The 25,728-nt window shown below is 32.1% G+C and overlaps 1 protein-coding gene across 12 annotated transcripts in view; it reads left to right on the top strand.

The window, feature by feature from the left end:
* The window catches only part of LOC124362807 (potassium voltage-gated channel subfamily H member 6), a 608,699-nt gene that overhangs the window by 294,763 nt on the left and 288,208 nt on the right, over positions 1 to 25,728 (top strand). For all 12 annotated transcript variants that reach the window (XM_046817627.1, XM_046817628.1, XM_046817624.1 and 9 more), the window contains one exon: positions 2,931 to 3,011. In XM_046817627.1, coding sequence (XP_046673583.1) covers positions 2,931 to 3,011 — 81 coding nt within the window. The remainder of the gene's footprint in view (positions 1 to 2,930; positions 3,012 to 25,728) is intronic.

Genomic DNA, 25,728 nt, shown 5'->3' with positions numbered 1-25,728 from the left:
ATGCCTCAGCGCAATTGGACCACGCCCCTTCAATCTCGGACGTCGCCTCAGACAGCCTTAAACAAAAGGTAGGTCTACTCTCGTCGTGACGCATGAGAGTTAACTGCATTATTACCATGCCTCAGCGCAATTGGGACCACGCCCCTTCACTCCCGGACGTCGTCTCAGACAGCCTTAAACACAAGGTAGATCTACTCTCGTTGTGACGCGTGAGAATTATCTGCAGCATTACCATGCCTCAGCGCAATTGGACCACGCCCCTTCAATCTCGGACGTCGCCTCAGACAGCCTTAAACAACAGGTAGGTCTACTCTCGTCGTGACGCATGAGAGTTAACTGCATTATTACCATGCCTCAGCGCAATTGGACCACGCCCCTTCACTCTCGGACGTCGCCTCAGACAGCCTTAAACACAAGGTAGGTCTACTCTCATCATGACGCAAGAGAGTTATCTGCAGCATTATCGCGTCTCGGCGCATTGGGACCACGCCCCTTCACTCTCCAATGTCGTCTCAGACAGCCAGGTAGGTCTACTCTCGTCGTGACGCAAGAGAGTTATCTGCACCATTACCACGCTTCGGCGCATCAGGACCACGCCTCTTCACTCTACAATGTCGCCTCAGACAGCCTTAAACAAAAGGTAGGTCTACTTATGACTTAAGAGAATACCGGCGGAGTTATCTATGTTCCAATACTAGAATTAGCTACAGCCTATTAATGCGTAGTAGCCTACAATAGCCATATGTTCGGATTAATATATACAATATTCCCTCCCTTTACGGGGCTATGTGATATGGTTCAAGTAATCTATTGATAACTAGTTGATAAATATTGATATTGATGTTATAAATATTACAACCTAATTTAGTGCCCACACTTTATGGGCTGTTTGTGTTAAGCAATTGTACATACATTATGGTATGTGTGCACACTAATAATCACGACAAAAAAATTGGTGATTTAACTTTCAACCTTCAATAGTATTAAAACCACCCAAATCTCTTGCAAGAAGAAAGTAATTTCGGCATTTATTTCAATGGCATTATACCTGTATAGTAAACTTTTACAATCATATTTTGTAACACGGTGGCTTAATGCATAATCATTGGAGTACACATATATGTATTATATTTACGATACCCACAACAATTCAAGAATAGCCAAACTGTAAGTATATTTTTGGACAAACAATTATATTTAAAATATAATATTGCCATGTTGATATTTTTATACGATCTATAATTAAGAGATACAATGTCAATGTGTACATCTAATAGACAAATAATCAATACAACAATGACTTCTTGGCTAGACTCTAAGGATAATACTCAGGCAAATACAGTAATAAGAGAAAACCTCGCCTTCGTGAAATACTCCCTGCTCGCTCTGCTACCTTGTGTCCTCGGAATTCCTTCAAAACCAATGTAGAAAAATTGTGATCTCGTCCACCACCACACAACGCATACTAATCTATGCCCGATTAAGCCAATTCCTGTTTATTTTCCAACTCCTGGTTTCAGTGTTCGCATTTTGTCGATCTTCATCCTCACAAATATAATTTAGGCATAGTGATGGCAACTAAATATATAAGTATTTTGCGTTTTAAAATATCTGTCTATTTAGAATCAAGCAAAGAATCCTTTCAATAAAGCGTATAAAACGGGTAAGTTGAATATCTGGATTTTCTTCAATATTTTGTTTGGATTCACGAAGACATTATTTTAATTTCGTAGTTCACTCGATTGGCTCTAAAATATTTACTTCTCATAAAAAATTTAATGTTTTTTAATTTATATTTACCTTATCTTATCTTACTAGCACTCGCCTTGAAATAACTCGAAGACTGAGATAAATAATATATCCAATATATAATGTTTTAACTATTTAAAAATAAAAGTTACAATTTCAATTGAGAATATAAAATAAACGTTATATGATTCGGTTCACGTTGAAACTAAAAACGCCATATGAGATATATAATATAATAAGGCTCAAAATAAAGTGCAGAACTCAAACGCCGTTCACTGGCTCGGTGATTTATTAAAACGCTAGTTTCGCCCATTGTAGTGGGAGAGGACGTAATGAAAGGTAACCAGACAAAAGGATAGTATACGCTGACAAACATCAATAAAGTGAAGTAATTTTCCAGAGCAAAAGTCTGACGTGAGGATAGAGGCAGATATTTTATCTCAACAAATTTATATATAATTATTATTTACTTCGTAAATACTACCCTTTCAAATAAACTTAAAATTTTTAGCTATAAATCTCGACCACAAATGAATTCTGCTTTTTTAAAGATTTTTCAAAGGTTATTTTGAGTTCAAATGGCACATTCTAAAGCAGTAAATCCATTATACTAAATGAAACTTATCTATCAAGTATGCCAGAGTACTGTCATTTTCAGCCGTATAGGTTACAAATTTTAACTTTATTTAAATCTAAAAATTGAAATCTGCAAATATTTCCTTTAAATTATTATTTTACTCCGATATAACGTATTAATATTTCAAATGTTCATATTCTCAAAATGGATTATACTAATGTTGCCACTAATGGTTCAAAGCTAGTTTAAAGAAGCATAAAATCGAGTACTAATTATTTACAAACCAATTTAGGACCCATAAGGAATATACACAAACACTTTTTGTCTAAAAAACATAATAATCCAATTTTAGGTACTTACTATTAAGGAACCAAGATCCTCATAAATTTCCGAATTAGAATATCTAGGTTATTTGGAATTGAGTTGGAACTCACACAGAGTGCTTCAGTTAATGAAGACCTTTACAATACAAAAAATATAATAGATTATCCGAGTGTTGATAATTCTCAAGTGTTAGGGCATAAGACTATATAATAATCTTGCCTATTATTTAAACCCTTTTTTCTATAAGAAATAATTATGATTATATTTATTTCTGTTACAGTATTCCATTCAAGACAACGGTTCCGCCAAGTACTTCCAGGGAGCAATGCACACACCCAACATGGGGGAGAAAGTTGCCCAGGTGAGAATGTGTACACAGCACTCGTTGCACCCCTCACGGTCGTACATTAGTTAACCTAACTAATCAAACCGTTTACTCAAGTCATAACGCTAATAAATTACGGTTCCGGGTCGTAAGCGGTGTCAACAAGTACTTCCAGGGAGCAATGCACACGCCCAACATGGGGGAGAAAGTTATCCAGGTGAGAATGTGTACACAGCACTCGTCGTACCCCTCACGTACTTATATTAGTTAACCAAACTAATCAGACCGTTCGCTCATGTCATAACGCTAATAAAGTGCAGTTCCGGGTCGTAAACGGTGTCTCCAAGTTTACGTTCCAAAGTTTACTGCCTCCCCAAGGATATCGCTACGCCTCTTTCTTGTATATCGCAAGCTATTCAGTCAGCTGTAAATATATTCAATCACGTATTTTTTTACTGGAAATTGTTGTGTACAGCTCAGAAGATATTTCAAACTTTTGGATGTACATTCTGATGAACTAAGTGTTTTAACATACCTACGTTACTTGTCAGAGTAATGTTGCTTAGACGAGATACTTTAAAACAACCAAAACTACGTTAAATTCTACTAACATAAATTCCATTTTAGAATACTATTCTATAAATATCCTTACTCTAGATTTTTAATCATTGTTGGATTGTAATAATGTATAATCAACAGTATAAGCAATAGGAGCGTGATATATTCATGGACGGAACAAAAAAAAAAACGCTATTCAAATTTAATTTAAATGTTTTAGATGAATACAACGCTATCATGCTTCAAATTTCCAAGTTCCGCGGATTAAAAACAAACAGATATCGATTTTTAACGATATATATTTAACGATAATAATTACTATTGTGGTTAGCTTCACTAATACTTTTCATAAAGTCTGGAACTCAAACACTGTCTTTATTTCTTATTTCCAATTTTATGACGCTCCATTATTACTATATATGACTTTACATTTTAGTCTTTTTAAATTTTATCATTTTTAAATGCTTATATTTCTTTATTTTTCCCATGTAAGATTAACATAAATGTATAGTGAGTGGCGTTACTTCTTACATGACCTGACACAAGTTTTTGCATGTAAAAAGAACATTTTACTCAAACAAACAAAATAATTTGAGTTAAAATACTAAAGAATTATGGTTTAGGGTCATACTAGTGTTTACTGACCTCATTTAAGAGGCAATCGAATCCATCCTATGCCTTTAGTGTAGGAAACTTTTTAATATCACATTGGTCAAAAGAATATTAATTAAATAAATAAATCAAGACGTTAAAGGTCTCGGTCAGTAAGGACAGTTAATGTAGCTTTGAGCAGAGTTATGGAATCACTATTAGGATGTTTTGTTGAATAACTGACGAAGTTGAAGGTTACAGTAAATATGGAGAATTAATGGTACTTTGAGCAATGTTTGGAATGTTACACTATCAGGATGTTTTGTTGAATAACTGACGACGTTAAAGGTTTCAGTAAATATAAGGAATTAATGTTGCTTTGAGCAATGTTATAGAATCACTATCAGGATGTTTTGTTGAATAACTGACGACGTTAAAGGTTTCAGTAAATATGGAGAATTAATGTTGCTTTGAGCAATGTTATGGAATCACTATCAGGATGTTTTGTTGAATAACTGACGACGTTAAAGGTTTCAGTAAATATGGGGAATTAATGTTGCTTTGAGCAATGTTATGGAATCACTATCAGGATGTTTTGTTGAATAACTGACGACGTTAAAGGTTTCAGTAAATATGGGGAATTAATGTTGCTTTGAGCAATGTTATGGAATCACTATCAGGATGTTATGTTGAATAATTGACGACGTTAAAGATTTCAGTAAATATGGGGAATTAATGTTGCTTTGAGCAACGTTATGGAATCACTATCAGGATGTTTTGTTGAATAACTGACGACGTTAAAGGTTTCAGTAAATATGGGGAATTAATGTTGCTTTGAGTAATGGTATGGAATTACTATCAGGTTGTTTTGTTTAATAACTTACGACGTTAAAGGTTTCAGTAAATATGGGGAATTAATGTTGCTTTGAGCAATGTTATGGAATCACTATCAGGATGTTTTGTTGAATAACTGACGACGTTAAAGGTTTCAGTAAATATGGGGAATTAATGTTGCTTTGAGTAATGGTATGGAATTACTATCAGGTTGTTTTGTTTAATAACTTACGACGTTAAAGGTTTCAGTAAATATGGGGAATTAATGTTGCTTTGAGCAATGTTATGGAATCACTATCAGGATGTTTTGTTGAATAACTGACGACGTTAAAGGTTTCAGTAAATATGGGGAATTAATGTTGCTTTGAGTAATGGTATGGAATTACTATCAGGTTGTTTTGTTTAATAACTTACGACGTTAAAGGTTTCAGTAAATATGGGGAATTAATGTTGCTTTGAGCAATGTTATGGAATCACTATCAGGATGTTTTGTTGAATAACTGACGACGTTAAAGGTTTCAGTAAATATGGGGAATTAATGTTGCTTTGAGCAATGTTATGGAATCACTATCAGGATGTTTTGTTGAATAACTGACGACGTTAAAGGTTTCAGTAAATATGGGGAATTAATGTTGCTTTGAGCAATGTTATGGAATCACTATCAGGATGTTTTGTTGAATAACTGACGACGTTAAAGGTCTTAGTAAATATGGACAGTTAATGTTGCTTTGAGTAATGGTATGGAATCACTATCAGGTTGTTTTGTTTAATAACTTACGACGTTAAAGGTCTTAGTAAATATGGACAGTTAATGTTGCTTTGAGTAATGTTATGGAATCACTATCAGGATGTTTTGTTGAACAACCGACGTTGAAGGACTTGGTCAGCAGAACTAGGTCAGAACCACAAGTTCCCTTCACTTGTATATGATCGTCAAAACCTTCACCGAATGTTCTCAGTTCATCACTAATCCACTTCAAAATATAGTCCACCTCTGTTATAGTAATAAGTTAAACAATAAAACTTATTTAGTGACAGCTTTATCTAACTCAAGCGTTATAAGCCATTTAACTTACCTACCAGTACTTTTTATATAAACATTGAAAATTACACTAAAAATCTTTCATTATTTTTCATTAATATGTTTGTAAACATTTATATCACACTTTGTGTTATACATGTTTTACAATTGTAGGTTATATTACTATACACCAATGAATTTAATTATCACTTCCTTTAAAAACATACTTTAAAAAACCGATTAAGTGTCTGATTTGAAACTCAGTTAAACTCATAATATTTACATTATTTAAATTCATATGAACAATTTCACAGTAAATTTTAACCAAAACTATTTTTAAATATATTAAATAATTTAATTTAGTTTATTTCTATGAATTGTAAATATTAATTTGACACAAAGTTATAACGCTGTGTTTTGAGAATATGTTTTATTCTTCTCGCGACAAAATACTAAGATATCTGGTTAAGCTAACAAATCAATATACGGCAATGACCAGGCCAAGGTGACAAGGGAGCAAGGTGTACGACAAAAAAATCAAGTACATACCTAAGACATTTATTTGTATATATTACTTTGTAACGAATTTATTGCCCCATATATATATATATATATATATATATATATATATATATATATATATATATATATATATATATATATATATATAATCCACATATAAACTACGAGATAGTTTTCAAAAACACTTTAAATAGTTACGGGATGATGCTATTTTTTTTCAATATTAAACATAGCAAATTTTAGGACGTGATGCAATGTCTAATAAGAAGCTCAGTTTCAGTAATAAGTATAAAACCTTGACTGTTCACAAAATGTATGTAATAGTTTACTATTACAGGTATTACATGGTTTTCTCTTCCGTTTCTTAAATTTCAAGTTGAAACTCGTTGTTTGTGGTACTTAAATAATTATGATGTATAATTATTTAATCGTAGTGAACTTTTACACTCAATATTATCAGGTCATAGTTTCAACCACAAGTAAAGCCGATTTAACATTATCTTCTTTCCTTCTGCGAAGTACTTTAGGTCGACACTAGGAGCAGCACTGCTCGAGCACGGGTTAGTTTGGTACATACTCACCAGGTGGCTCCCGTAGTTCGCATGAATACCGACAGAAAGCGCTGGCAGATAGAATTTAACCGAGTGTCGATGCGAGCGTCAACAGACTTCCCTCACTTGTATTTGAGTGTTCGGAACCACAATGCATTCTCCCTCCCAAAGTTTAAAAATGAAGGAGGTAGGAAACGTTCATCCAGACACGGTGGATATGCCAATGGTTAGTTTTGTAGAAGACACCATAGAATTTAGTGACACATTAGTGGCACTTGTTAGGTTTTAGTGGAATAAAATGTTAAATAAAACGAACCAAAACTATATTCCCATTATATTATAAATAAAAAACTAAGCATTATTAGTTTAATGGTTTTATTTATTATTTATTCTTTCCCAGAAAGATCCATAGTGTATCTAAAGTTTATATGACTATGTGTAGCTATTACATACATATATATGTGTCATAATAAAGTTCTGTACTTGATCAAAAAGCGTCATCATAATTATTAGACGTATAGACTATTAATAAGTGTACTCAATATATTGATAAGGTCTACTTAGTTTTGTATGTATAACTCGCCTTATAACATCGTCTTTGGGTAAATCAATAGCTAGTTACATTATAAATTCAATTAGGTTTCCAGTATGCGTAGTATACGTTATAAATGTTATATTAATCATGGATAAGTTATTGGATAGGATAAATATTAGGCGCTACGCAGGCAATTTTTACTCAGTAATTATATTGCCTATAAAGCAAGAGGAAGGCGCAAATGGAATTGTAATTGTGAATATTTTAATGCTATCTTACTTTTTCTGTTTATATGGCTAAATACATTTACGTTTTGCTAATTCATCAACAATATAAAATGAATTCAGTTAAACAATTTTTTTCTCACAAATATTATTATGAAAATAATATTGTTTATAAAAATTGAATATTGCCACTGATTTCTGCATGTCTGAAATAGATAGCCTGGTGCCAGGGTCGAGTGTACAGCTGGTATTATAGTGGCATGGCGTGTCTTTTTGGCATATCTGTCTAAACCAAACTGTGAGGCAACAATAGGGCATCGATGTTCTATTTCAATTTATTGGGTGGATTATGCAGGTTTGTGAAATACAACGTGTTTCCCTTTAAATATAAATTTAATAAAGACCAACACAATCGCATTTGTTTATTACTGCAAAATATACACTCAAACTAATAAATAACAGTAAAAATTTAACTACGGTAATTTTTGGTAATTTATTCCTACGCTTTGTTCCACCATGATAAAAGTTGGATGAAAATATGTTACTAGTCTTTTAGACGTTTTTATTTACTTTTCAATCAATTTACAATATACTAATATACTTCATGTTTAAAATTTTAAATGCCACAATTTCGGAACTAAAAGTGTTTACTGAATTTTTTATAAATCACCTTTCAGTTGGCTTAGTATAAAAACCTAGCTTCAAGTTACACTTGTCACTCGTTTTATCAATGAGAGTTTTAAAATAAAAACACATTTACAGACAGTAAACAAAGCGAAAAAGTACATTTACCAATATTTTGCTTCCTCGAATGATATTTTATTATTGAATTCAACGAGGCTACATGACTTTCCGTCATAAATGCAGCTTATTAAAGTCAATGATGACTTTTCTATGATAACTAGTTTTTGGACTCCTGTTCCATTATCGAATCGTCGTCATATCGTTAAAAATCGAACACGTCTTCAAAACAAATACAATTTCATATTACACAAATAAATAACACACACACATACACACGCACATGAAGAAATCGAAGGGTAATTTAGTTGATATGTATAGCCAGCCATGGACAGGAACTGAGCAAGTTGTACACGTACGACCATCACACTAACGCTGTCCTTGAACGTTTTGCTATCTGTCTTCCAATATTGTCGAGGGATTCCAGTATATCAAATAAAATATTAGAGTTGAGTTTTATTCTTTTATTTTATACCATTTAGTGGGTTTGTTGTGTCTATAAAATTAAGTTGGATTTATTTTAATGAATAGAGAGATAGTACACATATCCAAAGTAATTCTTTGCTTGTTTTATGTCTAATTTCATTTCTTAAGTTAAGTCAACTCTTCGCGATACATCATGTATTTTAGTTTTGTAAAACACATTGTAATGTGATATTTTAAAACTTTTTATTACATGCCTGAAAATGTTCTATGATTTAAATTAAAACTGTCATAGTAGCTAAATAATTAATATAAGCTAAATAACCACGTCCTCTTAAATTACATTCTAGACAAATGTATGTACTGATACTCAAGTGCTCATTGTTATATAGTGTAGTATCTACGATCAAAATTACAAATTCATAATAAATCAATAAAAAATGTAGTTTGCTGTTTCTGTATTTTCACAGAATGGACATTATTTGATATTGTTGCGCTGCAAGAAAGATCTGGCAGGTATATGTTCGAACTCGTCTGGATTTCCATAATTTTCAAAATTTCAAAGTAATATACTGTACTGTACTTTACCAAATTAGGAAGTTGTAATTTATTATGTTTTATAGCAGTTATAGCAGAGTAAATTATTTATAATATTATTCACTATACTATTAGGCCTACTTACTTTTTTAAATTTTTAAATATGTCATGATTGATGGTTTTATATTGTTTGATTTTTTTTATCAATCTCTTATTAAATTAAATAAACAAGCGCGTGTGAGTTTAAATGGCAAAAGAATTTTTAATATTTAGTAATAAATAAAAGTGATCACTGAACAAAATAAATAGTTCAAATATGTTGGAGGAAAATTACAAATTGAAAAATAATATCTGTGTATTTATTTATTTTATTTTAAGTTTTTTATAATTCTTTATTGGTGGCCACATAGCAAACAAGCGCGCGACTGTCCGAATGGGATGGGGATTTTTTCGAATAAGAAATGTTGTATCCCACGTCTCCAATATATATATATATATATATTATATATATATATATATATATATATATATTTTCTAATAAAATTTTGTTTTTTACTATAAAATGTTTTTTTTTATACTGAAAGGATTTTTAGAGTAAACTCAAAGATACACGTAAATTGTTTTTATCCGGAAATTGTAACTTGTTTGCTCAATTGATGTAGGCACGTGTTGATTTTGGACTTTACGGAGGAATTTCGTATTTGAAAATGAGTGTGACACATTTGGCTTTTATAACAATTAATTTTAAATAAACTTAATATTCTCCAAAGTTAATAAAATAAAATATGTGCTTGGTGACACTGAAAAAAATCTATTTTACTTACACTCAAGGTAGATTACAAGTAAAGAACGGACATCCGGACTGGTGGCCAGTTAGTGTGAATGTTTGTATATGACAGTAGAATGAGATTATAACTATATATTTAATTGTAGAAAATTTTGTTACCTAACAATGTTTAAAGCAAACATAGATCATTGATATCACGTAAAATAACTAATATAAATAAATAGTTTCGTGAATCAATACTTTCCCGTAGGTAATTTGAAGATAATGAAAACATAGGTTATAAGAATCATATGAGAAAATTTTGTTTGCCTTTAAGTAATGTAAATTATTTATTCAAAGTTTGAATTAAGTCACATGATGTGTCACATACCAGGCTTTGCTAAAGTTGCATGCAAACTTTCAATTTCCTGCAGGCAGAAATTATACATAAAAAGATGTATAAATCCACAAGCAGATAAAACAACTTTTTGCCAGCTTACTAAATAATAGGTTTCAATGATGCTCAGCCAAATCCCAAGATGGAAATGTACCACTATAGAAGTGCCTTGCAAAGTGCTAAGTCTACAACTAAAATCTTTTGATACTTCTTCCAGATAGTTAGTTAGGTATCATGTCACACCTTAAAATGTCACACTTCTGTTTGTTTAAAAGAGTTTTTATTCTGAAATTTTCTCGTTGCCATCATGATTACTCATAAGACCAATGTAAATGTTTTAGCTAACACTTAGTCCATGGGGTAATGATGATGAATGACGAGTATTGAGTGATGAGCAATTTTATCGTTCACATCACGGTTTCTCATAAGACCAATATAAGTGTTTTCGCTAACACTTAGTACATGGAGTAATGATGATGAGTGACGAGTATTGAGTGATGAGCAATTTTATCGTTCACATCACGGTTTCTCATAAGACCAATGTAAGTGTTTTCGCTAACACTTAGTACATGGAGTAATGATGATGAGTGACGAGTATTGATTGAGTGATGACCAATTTTATCGTTCACATCACGGTTTCTCATAAGACCAATGTAGGCTAAGTGTTTTCGCTAACACTTAGTACATGGAGTAATGATGATGAGTGACGAGTATTGATTGAGTGATGAGCAATTTTATCGTTCAAATCACGGTTTCTCATAAGACCAATGTAGGCTAAGTGTTTTCGCTAACGCTTAGTACCCTACATGGAGTAATGATGATGAGTGACGAGTATTGATTGAGTGATGAGCAATTTTATCGTTCAAATCACGGTTTCTCATAAGACCAATGTAAGTGTTTTCGCTAACACTTAGTACATGGAGTAATGATGATGAGTGATAAGCGATGATATTTCAAAATTCCGAAGCAATAGGTTAATTCGTACTCAAAATATCGTGCGGACAGTCTTGAAGACACACAGACAGATCTGTACAAGTGAAATTTTTATTTCTTCACTAATGATCCGCCAATAAATTGTACAGTAAGTTACACTCATCATGTTCTAAGTCTATTATATCCAGGGTACCTATACATTATTTTATGTTTTAAAACGATGTAATTATAGACATTGAGTTTTTTAGTATTACAAATTGTTGTATATTTCATAGTTTTACCAAAAACACATGATAGCATGGCAATTGTCACACTATTTTAATTAATGAGTCTAGTAAAACGTAGACATACATATGGTGATAGCAGTATGTACTATTTGACATGTGTCAAATGAGCGCAGCCAAATTCGTAATATTATATTAAATTTGTGAACACAATTTTCCAAATCAAAGTGTATAACATTAGTTTATTTCCGTTAGCCCTATAAAATATCATTGTTCTTTTTACAGTACCTATTACACATTTTAATACTTTACTAGTTGCTCATTCGAAGAACTCAAATGTTGTCTTAATTACAAAACTTACGATACGAATGAAAATTTTGCTTATTTTAAATACTACAATTGGCTGAACGTTAGGGGTGCCTATCACTTAAGTCTGTTTTGATGTCCGCACGATAAGTCGAGAACAATCTGATCTTTTAAGTGACATTTTGCGAGAATCTCCATTTCAATATATGCAACACAATGGATGTGCATGTATCTATATCATGTGTACGATGTGGCTAGATATGGTAAAAATATTTGGTCTGTAAACATGAAAAGTGATTGCTATATAGATAAGATAGTCTATGTGAGTGCATGTGCAACCGTAGACATTTATCTCTGTTTTATCTCCTAGCAGGCCGACATAATTTCACTTTTGTCTGCCGGGGATGTAAAACTTTATTCTCTGTACGATATTTTGTCCATCCGCATGACATTTTTAGAATGAAATGACCTAGAGACAAAATTTTGCATACAACGTCCACGAAGTCTGTTACGCGGCACGTGGTGTAGGGTAGTGCTAACTTGTTAGAGATTAAATTGATTGTTTATAAACACCATGCACCAGTATGTGGGTTGTGAAAAAGTGTATACAAAACATTAAATAATCATACATACAAAATACCAGTTACGAAAATATGATTAATTGCAGTGAATATATTGATATCTTTTGTTGCACAATTACCGAAAGAATAATCGTAAAAGTAATGTGTGGAGTGAGAATCTTTAGGCGTAGTTAATGTAATATAAAAATATTCAACTGGCATTATTGTTTGCTTTTTTTATCGTTAGATGAATATTCTAAATTCCTTATTTAAAACAGCAAATAAACAAATTTCTTTATGGAAGAGTAAACTTACATATCTAAAATTATTTTGTGCGTGTGTATTTCACTGAACTCCTAAACGGCTAGACCGATTTTAATGTAATTTTTTGTGTATTCAAGTGGATGCGAGAATGGTTTAGATGTATGATTCAATCAAATTTTAACTGTTTATTTAATTAATTTTTAAATTGACTACTTCTTTGGCGAGCTATAGATGTATGTTTTGCAAGGAGGAAAAACTTTTATTTCGCGTCACGCGTCCTGTTCGCTCTCTAAACGGTAAATGGTGTGGGACTATTGTAGCCGTTTGGATTTCAGGGCGTTAATTGCCTTTTCAAACGATAAATTACACTTAACAATTTCAAACGATAAAAAAACAGGTACAAAAGGTATAGAACAGCAATAGATGCTGTTTACAAGATATTTAGCAAGATTTTGTTCCGGAATGTTTATTTTTTATTTCAGTTATTATAAACCCATAATTTAATTTTTTTGAAATTAATAAAAATTAAGTGCTTATTTAGGAAATACAAAATCGTAGTAAAAATGATACTGAAAAAATTATAGAAACTGATATGAACAATAACAATAAAAACGTATGAATATTTATTGTTTTAATATTTAGATGTCAGTGATCATTTATATTATATATACAATATGTTACAAAAATGTGTATAAAATTGATAAAACAATATAAAACTTTTTATGTAACATAATTGAGTGGCTCACATTATTTTAAAATATAAATAATCATTTCATAATTATAAAACGTATTTTCTCAAGATATATATTCACAGCGCTTTATAGAAATAGTCACTTCTGTCGTTCAGTCCCGTGATTGCCTTCCCATTTTGTTTCCAGACAAAGGATACCTGGATAGTGTCCTGTTTTTCAACAGGAAATTGCGTGCGAAGCCGCGGGTAACTGCTAGTATTATACATAAACTTAAATATTCAGTGACATTGGTACTGCGGTAAACCCCAGATAGTAGTGGCGAGTGGGTTTATAATACTGTGTCTTGTAATAGCAAATGCCTCTTTATATGAAACTATTTTCTGTATAATAACGCTCCAAACATACACCGATAACTTAAAACATGTTATTCTAAAATCAAAGTAAGAAATAGCTAACGCTCAGGTAAATACTATGGATTGATATAATTTAACCATCTAACCTCTATAAACGTGAAGTTTCATTCAAAGTCTGTGGCTCAATTCGTTATCGAGATATTCCGCGGACAGATATACAGAACAAAATACATTTTGTCTGCCCCCTGATTGACAGGCTTTGCTAACACTCAAGTAATAATAAACAAATATTTTAGAATTTATTTTTATTTCTTATTATTTCCAGTTTGTTGCGTTAGAAGTATTTATAGGTAAAATTAAACGTGAATTGCATTTTAAAAACAATTTGTATCCACTTGAAAGATTACTCACAATATAAATTAATAGCTAACAAACATTAATTTCAACTAGACGAAAAGTTTGCTGCCATAGTGCAACTTTAGTAATAATCAATTAAGGTCGTACCTTCTGGATTCTAAAGAGTCGAAGTGTTACACAGCCCTTATGGTATGACAAGACACGAACATCCAAGGGCACCAACAATATTCAAGGCTCTGAGAAAGCTCTTCCGTGTTTTACTTTTCAATGAGGCAATATTATAATATTGACAATATACAGAGAATGTAGTTGTATTATGAATGTTTCTTATAATCTAGAAATCTCTGTCACCAGCTTTGTTTTATTAAAACGTAGTTTAAGTTTGAAAGAATAATATATCGAAGTTAATCGTAATACAATATTAACTAGCAGCTTCAGTACTTGTATGTTCAAACTGTCATTACACTGGCTGGTTGTCATACCAGTAATACTTGTAACAATTTTAAAATCTTAACGAAATTGTATTTATTAAAATTTTGTTACACTTTCACTCCAACGTCCACTAATTATTTAACATTCAGTTAATTTGTCTTAAGAAATAACAACTTTTATAATGGTTAAATGAAATGTTTGTTTCCTAAAAAAATAAGTAATACATTAATTAAACTTTGAATACTTTGAATACATGTATCATGCATTAATTCCTTTAATTTTATATCCCTTCCTTGTAGTAAAGAAACTGATGGTCAGAAATCAAAATGTACGGAGCCCAGTGATATTGTTTACAAATTTAAAATTCTGTATAATGTCATAAATTCAGTATATACATTTCTTTAACTATATTATGGTGTTATTTAATGTTTATCATATAAGAAAATCAAAATCGTGTCGCTACAAATAGTAAATGGGTCAAACTACAATAATACAATTTATTTTGCAGAATTTCCTTGCAGTAATCCAATTTTCTAACTTGATATGAAAAATAGTTATAAAAGATGCTTTATGTAAAATTATAAAAACATATTTATAGTACAACCCACGCTTTTTTGAATGCTTAAAATCAGTTTCTCTTACATGAATTTCCTTTTCATCAACACAACTGAATTATTTTGCATGCTCAATTCTACCCAAACTCCTTGTCAACTATACCTATTCAACTCAACCAACCCAACTGTCCAACATAACTACATTTTTGCCTTGGGCTGAAGCCTTTAACAACTCAAGCGAATATATTAAGCCGACGAATTAAACATTTCATTGTTACAAACCCAACTACGGAATAGTAGGTCTTGATAAACACTGGCATATGATATGCTATTTCACATTTTAGTTTATAAGACCATATTTCATATTTATATTTTGTAAACCAGTCACTGGATATTTAATCTTTAGAATATAGACATATCAAAACTGGCAGATTCATAATAAATAATGGGCAACGGTGGAGCGAGTACTTCCTAATCACCTACTTCTATCGATATTAAATAGTCCTATTTTAACACATATGAAATGTACCGAGTATTTGTCTTTTTACGAGTACTGGATATTCATCTTCATTGATAATTATATAAAAGCTTTTTTGATTTTAAAAGTCTGTGGTGTAGCATTTTCGCCCTAAAAGTGAAAGTCGCAGTGGAAAGTGTAGTTTATATTCATTATTATTTATTCATATTAAATTATTTTATATTATATTATGTATCGAAGTATGATACGAGAAATGAAATTATAACATATACTATATACAAAATTTAACAAAACTTCATAAAGTTCATTATTATTAATAGGATTAATACAAGTATTCATTGTCAAGGATACAAATAAATAACGAGGTATTACAACCATGGAGTATCACCTCATAATACTTGATACATTTTAGGTTGTTTTGTTAGGATAATTGGTTTGGATTCATGTAACTTAAGATTACAGTAATGGTTTTGAAAAAAAGTGCCAAACTAAAGAAAAATAGGTGGTCATTTAAATAAGCAACGCTAAAATGAAATCTAGCATAATTCATTCAGAAACAAAAAGTTTTGCATTAAATCAAAAGACTAATTTAGGGAATTGCACCAGCGAGGAATGTATTGGGCAAAGCTCCAGAAGCGGATGTTGTCAGCTGAATGAGACTGATATTTTATGTTCACCGCAATAACAACAAGGGCACCTCAGAAACCGTAAACAAAAACATATCTAGGGTAGAATCTCTTATTAGAAATTATGAAAGAAGGGCACATACAGTATAAAACGCAACAAAGATTAAATGCAAAGGCTAACCGTCAATTTACCTTATTATTATTATTATTATATTTATTATATAATGAAAATAATTCTACTGACGCGATTTAGACATTTGAAAAATTAGTTATTGTCAATGCAGCTTTTTTAATAGTATTCAGTTACTATCCGTTAATGTCTATCTAACTATCTATTATTTTACTAATACGGAATGGGTCATACCCAGGAAAGGATTTGTACCGGATATTTATAAGAATATTTTTTACTGGAAGGATCTTATGATAAATCCGTGATTGTGACCACCACCACTCGTTTCAGGGGCATAAGGACAAAGTGGACATAAGAATTCAGCTCCGATCCCAGCCAAATCCAAAAAGTGCAGAAAAATGAATTTGTGCATTTAAAACGTATTGGTCAATGAAGGTTTTTAGTATTACGAATACTACATTGGTCTTGGAAATTCAATGTGGCGAAACAAGATATTGGAAAATACGCAAAGAGGACATTGATAGCGAATATTCTGCAAGGGCCTTGTTGAGTGGAAGCAGGGTATTTAAAAATTTTTATCAGCGCGTCGTAACGTCTCTGTGGTTCATGTTAGGAACACGCATACATGCCTTAAGTGGACCAGTTCAAATTAGGAGGTTACAGTGGAAAAGGAATATACGCATAAAAACCACGTTAATTTCAAAAACTTTTACGTGATTTTAACTTTGGTAATATTATGGGAGATGTCTATTTCTATACAAGCTACTTAATACACATCCAAATGCTTTAGTATATTGGAACATTTGTATGAAATAAATCAAACTTTTTAATTTTTTTTTATAAATTTCAACAAATATTTTAGACTAAAATTTTAAAGAACTTAGGACGCGTATAAATTATAATGTCTTCAAAATAAAATATCTCCTATGGTTAAAAGGTTAAGATTGAAAGACGGTAGGGGAGTAAAACTCAAGGTTGTTTCGTGACATTCGGCTCTTAAACATCAAAATCAGCGTTTTACACAACCATAAACCGTATAGTACCCACAAAAATCTTGTTTATTCCAATTTTGTCCATTTCACCAATCAAGTGTCTTTATTGATTGGATAAACAAAGCAATGATACTAGAAACCCAATGCCACATCGTATAATTTTAGTAGCAGTCATCACCATTATCGTATTCCTTCTTCTGATTGTTCTACACAACTTTCTGCTTATAGGACAAAATCTAGTACGTTTCTTTAAAACAAAGGCCGATGAAATTTCCAACGTATTAGGCGACAACGGTTTGGTTTAAAAAATATATTTGGAGCTTTGTTGATTTGCGTGGTTTTTTTTTTTTTTTTTTTTTTTTTTTTTTTTTTGAGAATACGATTTCTGTATTTTTAGGGTTAAAATATTCCCATGTCCGGTCCAAAAGAACTTTCTTATGAGACATATAGCTGTACAGTATTCTCTAGAAATTACTTCAAATATGGAAAAGAAGAATATGTATATTTATCACACAAAAAAAACATTTAATCACAAAAAGTACTTGCTCCACTAGAACCCGGGACTCTCACTTGCCGGGTGAGTAGTATGTCATTTTCATGCACTTTTTTCAATGGATGATCGGCCAGTGCAGACTTATTGTGACCTATATTCTTTGTATAAATAAATCAGTGTTTTGTTTTCTTGTTTCATGGTTAAGAGATGTGACCACGGAGTTGACTAACAAAATGTTTGCTGTGATTCTTTATGTTTGCGAGCCACAAGGCTCTGCTATTATTTGTTTATTTTAACCTAGATTGTAATTATATGCTGGGTTAGTTGGAAAAGATTAGATTTCATATCTCCAAATGTAGCATTACCCATTTTTATATCACTGAACGATAGCAAAAGTCCGAAAAATTCCTGTTTCCTTCACAACTACACGGTACCTGTCTTTTTCACTGCTTAAAAATGTTCAGTTTACAAAATATTGAATAGTGATCAAAATTTCATTCTCTGAATCATTAGCAAATCATCATAGAACGCACTGCATATGCACGCAACGTACTAATTCGTTAACGCGAGTAATGTATTTTCGATAGCTAGTTATTACCTGCCACATAATGAAATGTTTGACGAAGTCCTTAACTTCATCGTACCGCGCTTCAATATATTCTAGTATTACGAATATTACACGAAATATTGGGTTTTTTCTATTATTGCCAAAATAATCAATGATAATATGAGTAATTAAGAATATAAATATAAAGAAATTAGAGGAAAGGCACTGGTATACGTTGGAGAGGTGGATAGATTAGTGAACTCTGGACTACTCCTGCAAATCTCGTGAATATTTCATTCTACTAATAAAATTTAATGACTGTATCGGAAACTAATCATGATTTTCCCAAGCAGTTAATAGTTACCTGACAAGATCCACTGGAAAATCTCAAATCACGCAAAACTAGAATTCTATTTTTAATTTCAAACTATCTTACAAATTTATGTATTATAAAATCAAACTTTTCTCATTTATATGGTCCTGGATGATTTTATACACTAATTTAGTCCACTAAATTTCGTGCACATACAGTCTTCCAGTATTTTAAAGAATAATATGGCTCAATAGTAACTCTAGACTGGAGACATATTTTTAATAATTTAAATTTACTAAATGACCAAACACCACTTAACCACAAATATTATGTCCTAGATTCATATTTATTTCAAAGTTTCACGATTGAATATTTCAAAATTTTATACCAAAGCCTATAAAGGCCTCAAATTTTGAGTGCCAAAACTTAAGTGAGGAAGGCGTAAAGGCACGCGCGGAGACTCTTGTCTCTTTCCCTCTGTAAAAAATTACAATAAATACACGAGAATAAATTTTATAGTCTATGAGTGATACATTTTCTAATTCACGAAAATGAATTCCCATGGTATTATTTCCAAGGAAAACGGTCATGTTTCTTTAACAAAATAGGCTTTTTAAATATATATTTAGTGTTTAAATTGACTTAAAATTAAAGATTACATTTCTTAAGGGAAATATGTCTAAAACATTATTTAACCTGACAATCCATTTGTATAAATTATTTAACAAAGCATATTAAAAAAAAACACACATGTCACTAGAGAATGGTTTATTTTAAATAATTAAAAAGTATTTAATTACATCAAGAATAGGTATTTAACGTGGACTTAAATAATAGGATGAAAATAAAGTGTAACACAAATGGGATCTGTTTTGTAAGAAAGTTACTGTAATATGCCATTATTGTTATACGGTTATGAACTTTCGAGTTTGAGTGTTTCGGGGGCAAATGCCAATGTAGCCCAATATTGATTGGGCCGGTGGGACTCGGAGGCGTCAGATTCCCGGCAAGTCGCTCGCCATAGCATCGATCTGCGAGGATAAACAACGTGCGCCGTTTAGCGCGACAACGGTCTGTGTCTAGTTCCGTGGCCCAGTCCGCCGCCGACCGCTCAGTTGGCCGGGCGCGACAGGCCGATGTACTGCGTGCGTGGGTGCGTGCGTACGTGTAGTGCATGTGCAAGTGGCGTGCTCAGGACATGCATTGCCTACAGACCTCCTATGTGCTTATGTCGTCGTTTTACAGTAGATAACCTAGTATATTCGATATTATTCAGCTTTAAAAAAATAAAGTAAGCTAAATAGTATATTAAAAATTTTAAAAGGGAATTATGAATAAACATCGAATAAAAATGAATGAATGGCATTTTTACACTAAATATAATGACTTGATCTTGATTACATTGAGTCTTGATTCATTAAGTAAGAACTTTAACAATTTCAAACCGATCTAACTTTAATTACAACGCCTCATCAATTACACATAAATAGACAATTTATTTTTTATACACACTCGGCATGGTTTATTATCACAATTTTTCCCCATTTCTTGATTATGTCACTGATCCAAACACTTTCAGCAAAGAACTTGTTCATGATTTCAATTGATTTTTAATTTGACAATCATAAGGCCTTAAAGTTAAAACTGATTTAATCCTTATTTCAGTAACAGGTGCCATCAAAGTAAACACTAGATAATTTTTTCACACTTTAAATCAGTTTACATATTATCGGCTATCACTATTGCCTGTAGTGTCAATAATTGAAATTTTTCCAATAAAATAACACACCTTGCTCATGTTGACAAAAGATTTTTGTTTCCTTATTAATGGCGTTTAAGATTCTAACCGTTAAATTGTAATCAACATGCTTTGTTAATAAACATTAGTTAAATTTTAAACAAATTTTCACATAATTCATTTCCATTATTATTTTTATTACATAATGTTCTCACAAACTCCTGAACTTCCTGAAAATCCGAATCATACCATTAAAGAAAAAGGTCCGAAGCAATTTCAGTAATATGTTTAGTAATCACAAGTTATTCTTCGAGTCGTTTTTATTCACTGTGATAAAAATGTATTTAATGTCACAGACACACTAATTGTTGAGATGGCATGTACCAGTCAATAGGAGGATGCTGTTTTTTGCTTGGGACATTTTCTAGCATTCAAACCTCAATTATGCTGTATAATATATAATACGTATTTTAATATCAAGGGACTTCTACTCTTAAAGCTATTTGACTAAAAAGAATACCGAGGGTTAAAATAAATTAACTTGAAACAAATATTCAAGTACTAAATTGACGTATTAGTAAGGAAGAATAAAACTTATCGAGCATAAATAATAATTAATAATAGTAACTAATTCGTGTTAACAAAGTTGTTCGTATATCGTAAATATTTTCATTACTTAATTTAATTTACGGAGGATAATTTTAATAATTATTATTAATATTAGTTTACGACAAATACAGAAAGTTATACGGTATCCAAAGAGTTGCTCCCTCTGCACATAAAGTTGACGTCACATCGCCCTGCTTCAGTCTGGAGCTCGAGGCGTCACTCTGTGGAGACGGGGACCGCAATCAATCCATCAGCCAGCGGGAATACGGTGGCGGCCCACAATAGTTAACTAAGTCGGTAAACATTTTTTGTGGTAATCATCAGACGAAAAATCTGAACAAGCAGTCTATTAGATTATTTTGCGTTATTGGTCAAGAAACAGATTGTGGTGGCAAACTTCAAACACAAAATTCGTTAAAGTTGCCGATTTTAATAGTTTTGAATGTATTTACCAAGAAATATTTCGTTGTTACGTACAGCACAAAACCTTAACAAGTGAAAAATACAATAGTTTATGAACCAAGTTAAGAAAATATTTTGTGGTGGCAAACTTCAGAACAAAACCTTGTTAGTTGCCGATTTTAATACTTTTGAATGTAATTATCAAGAAACATATCATTTTTATGTACAACCATCAAGCATCTTAACAAGGGAAAATGCAGTTGTTTATGAACCAAGTTTATGAAATTAAAGCTGTCAATTTCAATAGTTTTATCAATTTGATTGTCAGAAGACTCTTTTGTTATAAACAGATACACAACGTAACAAGATGAAAAAATTGTTTTTAACTAATAGCTTATGAAACATTTTGTGGTGGCATAAAACACATAAAAACATAAAACACATTTCTTAACAATCGTAATATTCCAATAGCTAATGCAATATTTCATTATAGCAAATATCAGATTTAAATCTTAAAATATTGTAGATTTTCATAGTTTTTCAATGTATGTAACAAGAAATTTTGTTGGTACAAACATCAAGCACGCATTATTAACAAGTTAATAAATTCAAAAGTATAAAAATATTTTCCATTTCATTATAGATATCGTAGAGTATTCATTATATACATCAGACACAAAAGCTTAACAAGCTGTCCATTCCAATAGTTTATGGAGTATTCGTAGTTGCAGTTATCAGAAAAAAAATCTTAAAAAGTTATATGTCTACTTCAATAGACTATAAAATAGCCCATGGTATTAAAAATAAAACAAATTTTCAAAAGCTGATTTTAGTTCTCTCTGGGGTGAATCTGGGGTGAAAGCTGATTTCACTACTGAGGGAGGTTATAGAAAAGCTTATATTTAAAAAATTATAACTCACACACAATCATATTACTCCTTTATTCCTGTAACTGTTACATAACTTAAAAAATATTTAAACTGTTATTACCGTATTTTTGCAACAAAATCATTGATTGACATTCAACCTAAACCACAACCATTCTCAGGCTTCGTGGCTTCTAAAGTGAGAAATAGCCTAAATGTGATTTAAGTTGTTAAGGAGTTATTCTAAATTATTACATCAGCATTTATATAATAGTCTATTCAATCTTTGTCTCATTACTTCTAAGCATTATCATTCTAAATTTGATAAAGAATTGGCTATCCGTATCAAATAAAGTAGCGCTTGAATAACAAGGAAATAAAAAATGGAACCAATATCTATACCTACAAATTCACTCAACCGTGTAAATATACTACTATCAATTTTTTGCAATATCCAATTCCGTATATCCGTGTATCTGGTCTGAGGATAATATCTAGGAACCGAGTTAGACTTGTCTCCATTTCTCTACATTACGTTTTCTGATCATATTAAGTTATCATTTCGATAATGTTTAATCTTCATTTTATACTTTTGATATAGGAGTCAACATTTTGTGATATCGGCTTTGAATTTCTTTTTCCGAAATAACAGTTTTTTTGTTTTTTTTTAGAGGATATTAAATTCATCAAAGCTTATGACCTTGAAGTATACCGTACTATGTTTTCATGATATTTCAAGCATTCTCTAATTGATCATAGTGAATAACTTCCCATGCCTGTCTGAGTTTGTGCTCATTTGAGAAACCGTAATCTCTACATTCCATACTGTCCCCCGTCTTCTTCTTCTTCTATGAGGAGGCATAGTGCCCTGCACTTAACATTCAAGGACTTTTTTGCCTACAACAGTTTTAAAAAACCGCCGTAAAAAACCGATTCCCATGCCTGTCTGAGTTTGTGCTCATTTGAGAAATCGTAATCTCTGCATTCCATACTGTCCCCCGTCTTCTTCTTCTTCCATGAGGAGGCATAGTGCCCTGCACTTAACACTCAAGGACTTTTTTGCCTACAGCAGTTTTACAAACCGCCGTAAAAAAACCGATTCCCATGCCTGTCTGAGTTTGTGCTCATTTGAGAAATCGTAATCTCTACATTCCATACTGTCCCCCGTCTTCTTCTTCTTCTATGAGGAGGCATAGTGCCCTGCACTTAACACTGAAGGACTTTCTTGCCTACAGCAGTTTTAAAAACCGCCGTAAAAAACCGATTCCCATGCCTGTCTGAGTTTGTGCTCATTTGAGAAATCGTAATCTCTGCATTCCATACTGTCCCCCGTCTTCTTCTTCTTCTTTTTCCATGAGGAGGCATAGTGCCCTGCACTTAACATTCACAGACTTTTTTGCGTACAGCAGTTTTACAAAACTCCGTAAAAAACCGATTAAGTCCTCCTGATGAAATATCTCAAACTTATTCAGACTACCAAAGATGGTGTAGTGCTTCCTTACTATTGCAGGACAGTTAAAGAGTAGGTTTTCAGCAGTTTTCTCCTGTCCGTCATATATTTACAGAGTGGATCCTCCCGCAAAATTTCGATTCTTTGAAGATGCTTCCACAGATGACCATGTCCTATGATTAGACTTACAGCCTGAGAAGTTCAGACGCCACCCTGGGGAAAGGCGACCACAAAACCACATAGAAATACCACAGAACGGTTGAGGCCCCGTCATGTTGAATCCTGAGCCCTAGTTGGCCATGGCATCAGCTCTTTCGTTCCCAGACACCCCCTCATGACCAGTAACCCAACAAACGGTCATATTGTAGATTTTAACAAGGGAAGAAAACGAATTGATAAAAAACTCAGACAAGCTTAGTGTTGAACACGTAAGAGTCCAACGCCTTTAATTCTGCCTGGCTGTCTTTGAAAATGCTAATCGTATTATACCTACCCCGCAGATGAAGATTCTCACGAACACATTCCATAACGACTGTGACTTTTGCTTGAAAACCCGCGTGATAAGGACCCATGGGGACTGTTTCGCTTGATCAAACTTCACAATCCCAGCGCTTGCGTCACTTTTTATTTTAGAATCATCTTAAACCATTTAAGTTCCGCTGGTGGAAGAGGTTTCTTTCACTCCGAGCAAGCCTCTCTAGAATGTGTCACAACCCTGAAGAGGGTACAGTCCCCTTGCTCCATCTACAACAAACATAATATTTGTTATATTTGACACATCTTACAACTGAGGTGCAGTCTCAGAAGTACAGTATTGAGTAATAACAGTTGTTACTTGCGTCAAGTCATGAAATGAACCTATTGTTATTTATCATATTGGGACTAAGATAAAGAGTGGAGTTCATGCAGAGAGTGATCTGTTAGAAAATAGGCTAGTACTAAGATACTCCGTCACCCATCTACACAGTCTGAGAAGTACAGTATGGGTCTTTTAACATTACCTACTGTCGACATAACACCGTTAGACTGATACTAGTATGGCCTATAAAGGTGGTTATTGGCACTAAGATAAATAGAGAATAGTGCATATAGTATGTTTATCCAACCAAGTATCCAAGTTATCAATTATTCAAAGATTAAAAGTTTCCGAGCAATGAATTCTCAAAGTTGCAGTGTAGCTGAAAAGTGCCAAAACCAATACCTTTATTCGTTCTTACCTACATAAAAAATGGAAGTAATTCTGTTTAATTAATTTTCTTTAATATTTAAGCTCAGAGCTAAACAATTGTGGGATATGTATTATTTGTTTAGTATATTTAATACACATTAAAATTCTTTTTATAACTGTTAATACATTGTTTATACAGTAATTTTAAAATCGAACCTTATTTAATCATTATGGGTTTTCAAAGTTGCAGTTTGGTTGAAGAGTACCAAAACCAGTACTTTTTCCTTTCTTACCTACATAAAAATTAGAAGTCATTGTTTTTAATTATATTTTTATGTTTATCAATGCAGAAATATATGTGCTAACTTTTTTTAACTCTCGTTATTGTAGCTTTGCTCGTTATTTTTTGGCCTAAGTTCAATTTTAGATATGTATACTTTTTAACCGAATATAATTAGTTTATGTTTCATTCGTCCATGCCATTCTTTCCTTGGATGAATTTGATGGATATTTATGTGCCTGTTATAAGCAGAGTACGCGTATTCCACACCACTTGTGCTACGTTA

This window comes from Homalodisca vitripennis, chromosome 5 (assembly GCF_021130785.1).
Source record: "Homalodisca vitripennis isolate AUS2020 chromosome 5, UT_GWSS_2.1, whole genome shotgun sequence".
Classification (NCBI taxonomy): domain Eukaryota; kingdom Metazoa; phylum Arthropoda; class Insecta; order Hemiptera; family Cicadellidae; genus Homalodisca; species Homalodisca vitripennis.
The sequence above is the reverse complement of the archived record's forward strand: the minus strand, read 5'-3'. Positions and strand labels throughout refer to the sequence as shown.